The 12,283-nt window shown below is 36.9% G+C and overlaps 1 protein-coding gene across 1 annotated transcript in view; it reads left to right on the top strand.

Moving 5' to 3' along the window:
- Positions 1-12,283, top strand: part of LOC130089428 (astrotactin-2-like) — a 482,727-nt gene that overhangs the window by 420,735 nt on the left and 49,709 nt on the right. Inside the window, exons 18-19 of the mRNA XM_056256733.1 lie at positions 9,619-9,752; positions 11,941-12,089. Coding sequence (XP_056112708.1) covers positions 9,619-9,752; positions 11,941-12,089 — 283 coding nt within the window. The remainder of the gene's footprint in view (positions 1-9,618; positions 9,753-11,940; positions 12,090-12,283) is intronic.

Here is a 12,283-nt window from a genome sequence, read left to right as displayed (position 1 = left end):
CGACAATGTATAAAGTGCTCCATTACCTTCTATGTTACAATATAGCCCCGTAGAAACAGATTTAGTAAAAATAGGCTAACGATTGCGTCATAACCACTCGACTCTCTGTCGCGCTGTACAGAAATTACCGTACAGACAGGAGGAGAAGCTCGCAGCCAATCGGGGGGACGTCCCGTCAAGGGAGAAGCCCATAGATAATGAGTCCAGAAAAGCAACGGAATACTTACTCCTGCTCTCACGCCAAAGAACTCTTTGCTCAAGTTCCCCGTCTCTGCAAGATTAACGTTGGCAATTTTCACGCACAGCTACTAGAAGAGTAACGTCTGTCAGACAGGTTGCTCACGCCATCAAGCTTAGTTTGAGTCGGTTTGAGTCTGCGCGTCAGGAACGGAAGTGCTCAAAAATCGCTAAAAATGGGCTTCAACTGTCTCAACTGAGTTCCAATGAGATCGCTCTGTCCACTTCTTATACTGTCTATGGGATTATCCCGCTGCTGATACCATGGTCATTTGCCAGCATTGACAACTTAAAGCTGTTATTGATGTTTGCAACGCAATATTTGACTGGAAGGGTACAACGGGCGGTTATTTTCGTGAGTTGCGGCTCGTTGAGAAATATAATGTAGCGATTCAGCGGAAATGGAGTTTAATTCATTAGGGCATTCCTCAAGTGGAATGGATTTGACTGACGGCGCTCTGGAAAGCGAACAGACATACGCGCTGAATGTAAAAGTGAGTGGGTCCAATATCATTGATCTTAAAAAGTGGGTGGGTCTTGTATACCCACCCATATACAATGGTTCCGACGCCCATGGTACTACCATTGGTCCGTGGTGATGATCAGGGGCGGCCTTACCTATCTTTCACCCGTTTCGATTGAAACAGGCCCCGCCCTCCAAGGGGGGCCCCAACAGACCCATTCATTTTCTCCGTAGGATATTGATTTTCAGCCATAATGTCTAAACCATCCAAGGTAGATTGACTACGAGGTTGTGAAAGTTTCTGCTCCTATAAAAGCCACAAGCTACGAAATCAACCTTGTTATTTGCAAAACTTTGACGTCTCTGATTGGTCGAACTCGCGGTTACCATGGCGATGTTTACGGCTTAAGCGATCTGAAGTATAATATCGGTAGTTTATGTAAATTTTATACCTTTGCCTTTTTTGCCGTTATAGGTTAAAATGTTATTTTGAGCAGAAAAAGAATTTCAAGAGGAAATTAAACATATGCCAGTGATGCTGAAAAACGAAAGATATCGGACAACAAAAGAAAAGCTTTCTTCAGTCTACCAAAAGTGAAGTTGCCCTGCGTGAAAGGGCGAGGCTTATTCCAACGTAAAACGCTGTATAATTGCAGCCCGTTCTCATCCCAAGGCGTCATATACTGACGCTTTTGCCAAAGCGTCTATATCCAACGCACATGGCACCCTTTAGCGTCAATATGAGATGCAGATATATGGCGCCTCCTAGTGGTCTAACCCTAACACTACCCCAGACCTAAACCTACCCATAACCAAAGCGTGTTATATTGACGCTAAAGGGTGCCATGTGCGTCGGATGTAGATGCTTTGGCAAAAGCATCAGTGTATGACGCCTTGGGATGAGAATGCGTTGATAATTGTATATAGTTTTAATCAAATAAGGTTGGATTATTTCTATGTTGAGCTGCCTGTTCATGAAGCTGAAAGTGCACGTAATAAAATAATATACCATTGATGCAAACTAACAGGAATCCTTGCTTTTTATGCTCTATTATGTTTATGTTTTATGTGGGTAGGGCCCCATATTAGTTATTAAAACGGGCCCCCAGATGCTTAAGGCCGCCGCTGGTGATGATGTAATAGGTGGGCGGGGCTCTGAGGCTCCGCCTTCTTTGAAGTGGATATCATCTACAGTTCATTTCTTCTGTTCAGTCCGTCGAGGTCAGACGCGAGTTAAAGGGATAGTTCACTTTGAAATAAATTTTTGGTATGTTTTAGCTTACCTCAAGGGCATCCAAGATGTAGGTGTCTTTGTTTCCGCAGTAGTTTCAATTTTGATATTTTTAGGTGAAACCGTTCTTGTCTGTCAGTCATATAATGCAGGTCTATGGTCACCACCTCAAAGAGCATGCACAGAGAAGTCCAAATTAAACATGATTTAATGACTCGTAAATGTAAGTACACATTGATGGCCTAAGACACGAAACGAGCGGTTTGTGTGAGAAAACAAACAGTATTTATATCGTTTTTACCTCTTGTAACGCACAGACCGAAGCGCCGGCGCCCTCAGATCACTCGGACGTGGCTGTGTGTTACAAGAGGTAAAAACGATATAAATACTGTTCGTTTTCTCACACAAACCGCTCGTTTCGTGTCTTAGGCCATCAATGTGTACTTACATTTACGAGTCATTAAATCATGTTTAATTTGGACTTCTCTGTGCATGCTCTTTGAGGTGGTGACCATAGACCTGCATTATATGACTGACAGACAAGAACGGTTTGACCTAAAAATATCAAAATTGAAACTACTGCGGAAACAAAGACACCTACATCTAGGATGCCCTTGAGGTAAGCTAAAACATACCAAAAATTTATTCCAAAGTGAACTATCCCTTTAAAACATGAACACACTGGACAGCTGCTTTATAGTAGAAACTGACATTTAATTCTAATTGAAACTGACACTGTTTTGTCATTTTTAATACTGTAAAGCTATTGTATAAATAAATGTGATGTGAAACAGTTTGCAGAGCTGGTGCAAACACATCCACATCACTATGATCAGATGCTTCTTAACTGCTGTTTTCTCACCGCTGTTCGTTTTGTTATTGAGGGGAAAACACTCCAGCACATTTGTACATATTCATCTAAATGTACATCTCAGCAGTGGTTCACTAACAGTAAACCACAGCTCTGGTATTCTGGGCTTTATTTTTAACTTTGCCGTGAGGTCTTTAGGGTTCCCCGTCACACACACTCTCTGTCTGACCTCCATAAGATCCCCACTCATTACACACACACACACACACACACACACACACACACACACACACATACACACACACACGTGCCTAATTACCCTCCCTGTTTACTCAGTTGAAACTGGCTTAGGTTACTCTGCATACATAAACATAGCCATAATCGTTTTGTCTATTTTTCACATGTGCAGTTGAGCAGTCAAGCGTGCTTTTTCTAGGAAACCGCTGGTGGTAAATGTGTGTGCACGTCTGCGGCTCTCCGTTTGTCCACGAGCGGGGCTGCGCTCATCAGCATTGATATTTCATGTTGCACTTTTCTGGTCATCTGTTTCCCATTTGCAGGAACTTTTTTAACCCTTTTCGCAATTTGCCGAATGCCACTCTAATGGGCATATTTGTTAAACCTTTTAGCGGCACTTTCATAGTGTTGGCTGGGAATGCATGATTTGACATGAAGGGCAGATCCTTCACGTAAACTATCAAGATGTGCCCTTCCTGCACCTCCAAATACATGTTTAACTAGTTGTATAGGCTGTGGGTTTGTCAAACTGTTGTTTTCATGGGAAATTTTCTCATTTGATCGCTGGTTTCTCTTAAGGATCCTTCCTTCCTCAAGGGTCACTTCCAGTATATTGTCTCGTGCATCATTACAAGAAAAGGTGTGTGTGCTGTATACCTGTAGAGTAGTGGCAAAAAGTGATGTCTGGCCTCGGAAAATTTACATCTTTACCCTTTTAAATACATTATTTATTCAAATATAATTAAAAATGTGTTATAGATGTCCGTGTTAGTTCACGTCACATTCATGTCACTAATGTTAATGTCCATCAACAAAAGTAAACAAATGGCAAATAAATTTATTTAAAAATTCAAAAAAAATAATAGTACAGTGATGTCTGGCCTCAGAAAATTATCATCTTTTTCCTTTATTCAAATATAATTAAAAATGTGTTCATGTTAGTTCACAGTCCATCAACAAAAGTAAACAAATGCAAAATAATTGTATTTATAAATTAAAAAAGAATAATAGTAGTAAATGTTGAAAATTACCATTGACTCAGATTAATAAATGCTGAAAAACTATTTTTTGTTGTTGTTGCTAGTTCATGTTCACTAATATCGTTAACTAATGTAAACTAATAAAACCTTATAGAGAGCCTAAGCCCCTCCCTGTCCGGGCGACCACCATGGGACCTTATTTCGGAAAAATATTATATGGTAGTCAATGGCGAGAGACAACAAATATTTTGATCTTGTTTGAATTGTGCCCTGAATTACACATATGATGTTTGTCAATTTAAAAGATACATTTTAAAGTTAAGAAAGTCCCAGTTTGATGTAAAACTGTTGAGGTATAAGACTGTGAAAATACGTAATTACAAAGACTACAAACCCCAAAGGCGCACATTTTCTCTCAATGAATGAAGCTAACTTTACTGAAGCTAACTTTACTGAAGCTAACTTTACTGAAGCTAACTTTACTGAAGCTAACTTTACTGAAGCTAACCTTACTGAAGCTAACTTTACTGAAGCTAATTTTACTGAAGCTAACTTTACTGAAGCTAACGTTACTGAAGCTAACTTTACTGCTTTACTGAAGCTAACTTTACTGAAGCTAACTTTACTGAAGCTAACTTTTCTGATGCTAACCTTACTGAAGCTAACTTTACTGAAGCTAACTTTACTGAAGCTAACTTTACTGAAGCTAACCTTACTGAAGCTAACTTTACTACCTTACTGAAGCTAACTTTACTGAAGCTAACTTTACTGAAGCTAACCTTACTGAAGCTAACTTTACTGAAGCTAACTTTACTGAAGCTCTCTTTACTGAAGCTAACTTTACTGAAGCTAACTTTACTGAAGCTAACTTTACTGAAGCTAACTTTACTGAAGCTAACCTTACTGAAGCTAACTTTACTGAAGCTAACTTTACTGATGCTAACTTGACTGAAGCTAACTTTACTGAAGCTAACTTTACTCATTTACTGAAGCTAACTTTACTGCTTTACTGAAGCTAACTTTACTGAAGCTAACTTTACTGAAGCTAACCTTACTGAAGCTAACTTTACTGAAGCTAACTTTACTGCTTTACTGAAGCTAACTTTACTGCTTTACTGAAGCTAACCTTACTGAAGCTAACTTTACTGAAGCTAACTTTACTGAAGCTAACTTTACTGAAGCTAACGTTACTGAAGCTAACTTTACTGCTTTACTGAAGCTGACTTTACTGAAGGTAACTTTACTGAAGCTCTCTTTACTGAAGCTAACTTTACTGAAGCTAACTTTACTGAAGCTAACTTTACTGAAGCTTACTGAAGCTAACTTTACTGAAGCTAACTTTACTGAAGCTGACTTTACTGAAGCTAACTTTACTGAAGCTCTCTTTACTGAAGCTAACTTTACTGAAGCTAACTTTACTGAAGCTAACTTTACTGAAGCTAACTTTACTGAAGCTAACTTTACTGAAGCTAACTTCACTGAAGCTAACTTTACTGAAGCTAACTTTACTGAAGCTAACTTTACTGAAGCTAACTTTACTGATGCTAACTTGACTGAAGCTAACTTTACTGAAGTTAACTTTACTGAAGCTAACCTTACTGAAGCTAACTTTACTGAAGCTAACTTTACTGAAGCTAACTTTACTCCTTTACTGAAGCTAACTTTACTGCTTTACTGAAGCTAACTTTACTGAAGCTAACTTTACTGAAGCTAACCTTACTGAAGCTAACTTTACTGAAGCTAACTTTACTGCTTTACTGAAGCTAACTTTACTGCTTTACTGAAGCTAACCTTACTGAAGCTAACTTTACTGAAGCTAACTTTATTGAAGCTAACTTTACTGAAGCTAACGTTACTGAAGCTAACTTTACTGCTATACTGAAGCTAACTTTACTGCTTTACTGAAGCTGACTTTACTGAAGGTAACTTTACTGAAGCTCTCTTTACTGAAGCTAACTTTACTGAAGCTAACTTTACTGAAGCTGACTTTACTGAAGCTAACTCTACTGAAGCTAACTTTACTGAAGCTGACTTTACTGAAGCTGACTTTACTGAAGCTAACTTTACTGAAGCTGACTTTACTGAAGCTAACTCTACTGAAGCTAACTTTACTGAAGCTAACTTTACTGAAGCTAACTTTACTGCTATACTGAAGCTAACTTTACTGCTTTACTGAAGCTGACTTTACTGAAGGTAACTTTACTGAAGCTCTCTTTACTGAAGCTGACTTTACTGAAGCTAACTTTACTGAAGCTAACTTTACTGAAGCTAACTTTACTGAAGCTGACTTTACTGAAGCTGACTTTACTGAAGCTGACTTTACTGAAGCTAACTTTACTGAAGCTTTACTGAAGCTAACTTTACTGAAGCTAACTTTACTGAAGCTAACTTTACTGAAGCTAACTTTACTGAAGCTAACTTTACTGAAGCTAACTTTACTGAAGCTAACTTTACTACCGAAGCTAACTTTACTGAAGCTGACTTTACTGAAGCTGACTTTACTGAAGCTGACTTTACTGAAGCTAACTTTACTGAAGCTGACTTTACTGAAGCTAACTTTACTGAAGCTGACTTTACTGAAGCTAACTTTACTGCTTTACTGAAGCTAACTTTACTGCTTTACTGAAGCTAACTTTACTGCTTTACTGAAGCTAACTTTACTGCTTTACTGAAGCTAACTTTACTGCTTTACTGAAGCTAACCTTACTGAAGCTAACTTTACTGAAGCTAACTTTACTGAAGCTAACTTTACTGAAGCTAACGTTACTGAAGCTAACTTTACTGCTATACTGAAGCTAACTTTACTGCTTTACTGAAGCTGACTTTACTGAAGGTAACTTTACTGAAGCTCTCTTTACTGAAGCTAAATTTACTGAAGCTAACTTTACTGAAGCTGACTTTACTGAAGCTAACTCTACTGAAGCTAACTTTACTGAAGCTGACTTTACTGAAGCTAACTTTACTGAAGCTGACTTTACTGAAGCTAACTCTACTGAAGCTAACTTTACTGAAGCTAACGTTACTGAAGCTAACTTTACTGCTATACTGAAGCTAACTTTACTGCTTTACTGAAGCTGACTTTACTGAAGGTAACTTTACTGAAGCTCTCTTTACTGAAGCTGACTTTACTGAAGCTAACTTTACTGAAGCTAACTTTACTGAAGCTAACTTTACTGAAGCTGACTTTACTGAAGCTGACTTTACTGAAGCTGACTTTACTGAAGCTTTACTGAAGCTAACTTTACTGAAGCTAACTTTACTGAAGCTAACTTTACTGAAGCTAACTTTACTGAAGCTAACCTTACTGAAGCTAACTTTACTGAAGCTAACTTTACTGAAGCTAACTTTACTGAAGCTAACTTTACTGAAGCTAACCTTACTGAAGCTAACTTTACTGAAGCTAACGTCTGTCATTGTTTCTATAGTCTTACGTTATAATCGTAACGTTACGCCGTCATCGAGTGTTTTGTACCAGACTGCACACACACGAGCAGCGGATCTCGCTCGTTGTTTCGCTTCCCGGGAGATGTAGTTCATCTAGCGATTTTCACGTAAAACTAAATGTTACTCTTCTGTTTTATCACAAACTGCGACTTTCTTGACTTTCATAATTATCTTTTAAATTGACAAACATAATATGTGTGATTCAGGGCACAGTTCAGACGGAATAAAAATATAAGTTGTCTCTCGCCATTGACTACCATACAATATTTTTTCCGAAATAAGGTTCCGTGAGCCGGAAGCGGAGGGACTTAGGCTCTCTATAGGGTTACACTTTATTTTGATAGTCCACTTTAGACAATTTTCCTAACTATAAGTAACTTGTCAAATTATTCCACTAACCCTAACCTTAGCCAAATACTCTAATACTCTAATGAGAGTTAGTTTAGTGGCAAATTATGATTTACTTATAGTAAGTAGACTATCAAAATAAAGTGTAACCCCTTATCATAAAGTTGTACCATTATGTTAGTGTTTTTTGTCCATAAAAATTCCAAATACAAAGCATAAACAGTAGATTATCCCTAAATAGTGTGTGACATGGTTAGAGGGTTTCCAGTAAAAACAGCTGTAAGGCAATATATACCGTTTCCGTGATTTTGCTCACTCTCTGCTGGACTTCCACGACTCGGTGTCTCTGCCAGGCATCTTTCATGAAAGTCATTACAGCGCAATGGATTGCAGTCTTTCCCCTCCGTCTCTCTGCCGCTGTAATAACGTCTCATTCATCAAGGCCGTTTAAAGAGAGTTGCCTGTGCGTAAATAAGGGCTGAAACTGCTGATGCTGTCAGAGAGATGTGTGTCTTCCTCATCACTGTCTACTGGAGCTAGACATATGAAAAATACCTGTACGGTGACATGCAACTTATAACCGTATATATTTCATTAAGTTACATAATGTTAATATACCAATACTGATATCCCCTAATAATATTACATTGTTTAAATTAATCAACTGTGTGATTTGTATGTGTACATATTTGAAATACATAACCTCTGATAGCAGATCACTGTAAATTGTAATGTGGACTCATGCATTTTCTGTAAAGCTGCTGTATTGTGAAAAGCGCTATAGAAATAAATGTGAATTGAATTGAATAATGCAGGTGTTATCAGATGAGTAGCCGGTCCATGAAACAAAGCCAATATGTGTATATAGACGGTGCAAAATGAATGCACTAAATTAATGTGATAAACATTAAATAACAGAAAATGTAACACAAAAATCTTAATGCACATAATAAGAAAAAAATATTGAAATAAAATATACATGTATATTATGTGTTTACCATTCTGGTTAATGGTGATTACCATTCTACTACCTATAAGTAACTATGTCAACTTATTCTACTAACCCTAACAGTCTACTAATATACAGTTATAATTATAATTTTAATGTTATAATTTTGATGATTATGGCTTACAGCTTATGAAAACCCCAAAGTCAAAATAAGAATATTGTCATAAGCTGTAAGCCATAATCATCAAAATTATAACAAACAAAGGCTTGAAATATCTCACTTTGCATGTAATGAGTCTATATAATATATTAGTTTCACCTTTTAAGTTGAATTACTGAAATAAATGAACTTTTGCACAATATTCACATTTTTCGAGTTTCACCTGTAATTGAGAGTTAGTTTACATGTATTTACAAATTAATGAGAGTTAGTTGACTTATTTGTTACTTATAGTTAGTAGAATGTCTAGTGCTACCAAAATAAAGTGCAACCCCTTGTTGTTAAAGTGTTTCCATTATTTTAACTGATTGTTTATTTTTGTCCATAAAATTCCAAATTGTACTTAGTTATTTTTCATGCTGTAAAAAACCCCATTACATATATATATATATATATCTATAGGTTCCTTCTCTGCCCCTTGCTCGTCTTATTATTGCCCCTGAGATGGAGTCTCTTGACATTCACACGTGGGCTGACCTTTTTTGGTGCAGTTTCCAATTAAATCTTGACAGGTTCTTGTCTGTACAAAGCGCCCCGAGATGCCCTCGGCCTGCCGAACTTCGCAGAGATACACCACTTCTCAAGTGGAGGTGGCAGAGTGTGTTGTTGGCGACTGGTCTGACTCATCGACTGCGCCGGAAGGACGTTTGCTCCCCGAGATAATTGCATTTCTCTCACCTGTGCCATTTATTTTGCAGGCCTTCAAAAGTGCCACGATGAGCTCATACTGGTGTGCGGGGAAGGGTGATGTCATCGAGAACTGGTGCCGCTGTGACCTGACTGCGCTTGGCAAAGACGGGCTGCCCAACTGCTGTCCCCTGCGCCGGCCCGTGTGAGTAACCCTGACCCGGCGCTCTTCATTCAGGGATTCATCCTCGACTGTTGATGAGACTAACGAATCTGCCAAATATGCCTCATCTTCACTGCCAAAGTCAAAGGCAATCATGTCATGACATGCTGAGTCACATAATCAAATATACAGTACTGGTCAAATCTTGTTGTTGTTGTTTTTGTGACACTTTACAATAAGGTTCACTTTGTTAAGATTAGTTGCATGCACTCAAATTTTTAAATAATTACAAAGCATGTATTAATACTAGTTAATGTTAATTTCAACATTTACTAATACATTAGTTGTGTAAATTAATGCATAATGAACAGTTTATATATATTTGTTTTTAACTAACGTTAACAAATATTAATAAAAATGCATCTCATTGTTAGTTTATTCATGCATTTTTAATAATGTTTACTAATGGTATCTTATTGTAAAGTGTTTGTAAATATTTTTAAATATTTTTTGAAAGAAGGCTGCATTTATTTGATGGAAAAACACAGTAAAAACAAAAATGTGAAATATTATTAAAATAACTGTTTTCAATGTGGATATATCATAAAATGTAATTTATTCCTGTGATCAAAGCTGAATTTCCAGGATCATTACGCCAGTCTTCAGTGTCTCATGATCCTTCAGAAATCATTATAATATGATGATTTGATGCTCGAGAAACATTTATGATTATTATCAGTGTTGTAAACAGATGTGCTGCTTCACTTATTTATGTTTTAATGTTTTGTGGAAACCATGATACAGTTCAAGATTATTTGATGAGAACAGGACTTATTTCAAATAGAAATAATTTGTAACATTAATGTATTTTATGTCTCCTTTGATCAATTTAATGCATTTTTCATTTATACAAAAAATGTCTTAATTTCTTTTAAAAAAAAAAAACGATTTTTTTTTTTTGAAAGGTTTTATATATATATATTTTAAAAAAAGCAAACTAAATGCATTTTGTGATCCAGACAATCCGCATTCGTGAATGAAATAAACATTTTTATTATTGTTTTTACCAACCGGCCCACAAGATCCAAACTTCTCCATACTAGTTACTCTCAGCACAGATGTAGATGTCTGAAACGAGGGCAGAAAGGTTGTGTAGGTCACAGTTCATTCTTAGTGAATTCCCCGAGGTGTCTTAAGTGTCCTGCCTTTCTTTAAAAATAGCCTTTCTTCAGAGGCACGTCTATGATGCCTTAAAACGCTGCGTACTTAAACCAGATTCACACTGTACGAATTTGGAGACAAAACGTTGTGATTCCTAAAAGATTTCTCTGATCTTAAGCCAATATCTAAAGTCTTTGACGACCTTTGCGATCAAATTTGACCTCAGACAAATTTCCGGCGGTGTCAGAAGATTTGACGCACCGTTTTTAACACGTCTTGTCTGACATTAATTACAGCTGAGACCTTACATCATCATGATATCATGCAGGGATCATGTCCGTACAGTCTGACAAGCAACTGTCATAAATCGTACAGTGTGAACCCGGCTTTAGAAAGCTCGATGGATCTTGGAACTGAGCCAGTTCATCAAATCCTGCGGTAACACTTTATTTTGATGGTCCCTTTTGCACATTCTGTTGACTATAAGTAACTTTGCATCTAAATGTCTACTAGAGTATTAGTAGACTGTATGATTATTATCTGCTAACATTTTATTGTGATGCTCCTTGTGAGTAATTTGCAAGTACATGTCAACTAACTCTATCCCAAGTCTACTAATACTCTACTAACACACTAATGCGAGTTATTAGACATGTACAGGTGAAACTCGAAAAATTATAATATCGTGCAAAAGTTGATTTAATTTAAGTCATTCAACTTAAAAGGTGAAACTAATATATTATATAGACTCATTACATGCAAAGTGAGATATTTCAAGCCTTTATTTGTTAAAATTTTGATGATTATATGACAATATTCTTATTTTGAATTTGGGGTTTTCATAAGCTGTAAGCCATAATCATCAAAATTACTACAAATAAAGGCTTGAAATATCTCACTGTGCATGTAATGAGTCTATATAATATATTAGTTTCACCTTTTAGGTTGAATTACTGAAATAAATTAACTTTTGCACAATTTTCTAAACCAGGTGTAACTTATGTTAAAGTGATTATCAAAATAAAGAGAAAGCAATCCTACTAATGTTGTATTTTGTTCATTTTCTCAGACTGAGACTGGCTCCACACCTGGAACCCTCCAGTACGATGGTGGCGCTGGAATGGATCGATGTGGAGCCCCTGATTGGCTACAAGGTTTCCGATTACATCATTCAACACAAGCGAGTAGAGGACCCGTCAGAGGCGGAAATATACACAGGTAAACTCGCAGGTTTATGAACAATATTATAGAGAAGGACACAATTTTTATTCTGCAAAACACATAAAATACAAGGGAAACTACACTGCCAGTCAACATTTCATTTAGATTTTTTAATGTTTTTGAAAGAAGTCTTTTCTGTTTAACAAGGCCTGTATATTTGGTCAAAAATACAGTAAAAACTGTAATATTTT

The sequence above is a fragment of the Rhinichthys klamathensis genome, unplaced genomic scaffold, assembly GCF_029890125.1.
Source record: "Rhinichthys klamathensis goyatoka isolate OS25496 unplaced genomic scaffold, OSU_Roscu_1.1 h1tg000132l_1, whole genome shotgun sequence".
Classification (NCBI taxonomy): domain Eukaryota; kingdom Metazoa; phylum Chordata; class Actinopteri; order Cypriniformes; family Leuciscidae; genus Rhinichthys; species Rhinichthys klamathensis.
Note: the sequence above shows the minus strand (reverse complement) of the source record. Positions and strands in the feature narration are given on the sequence as shown.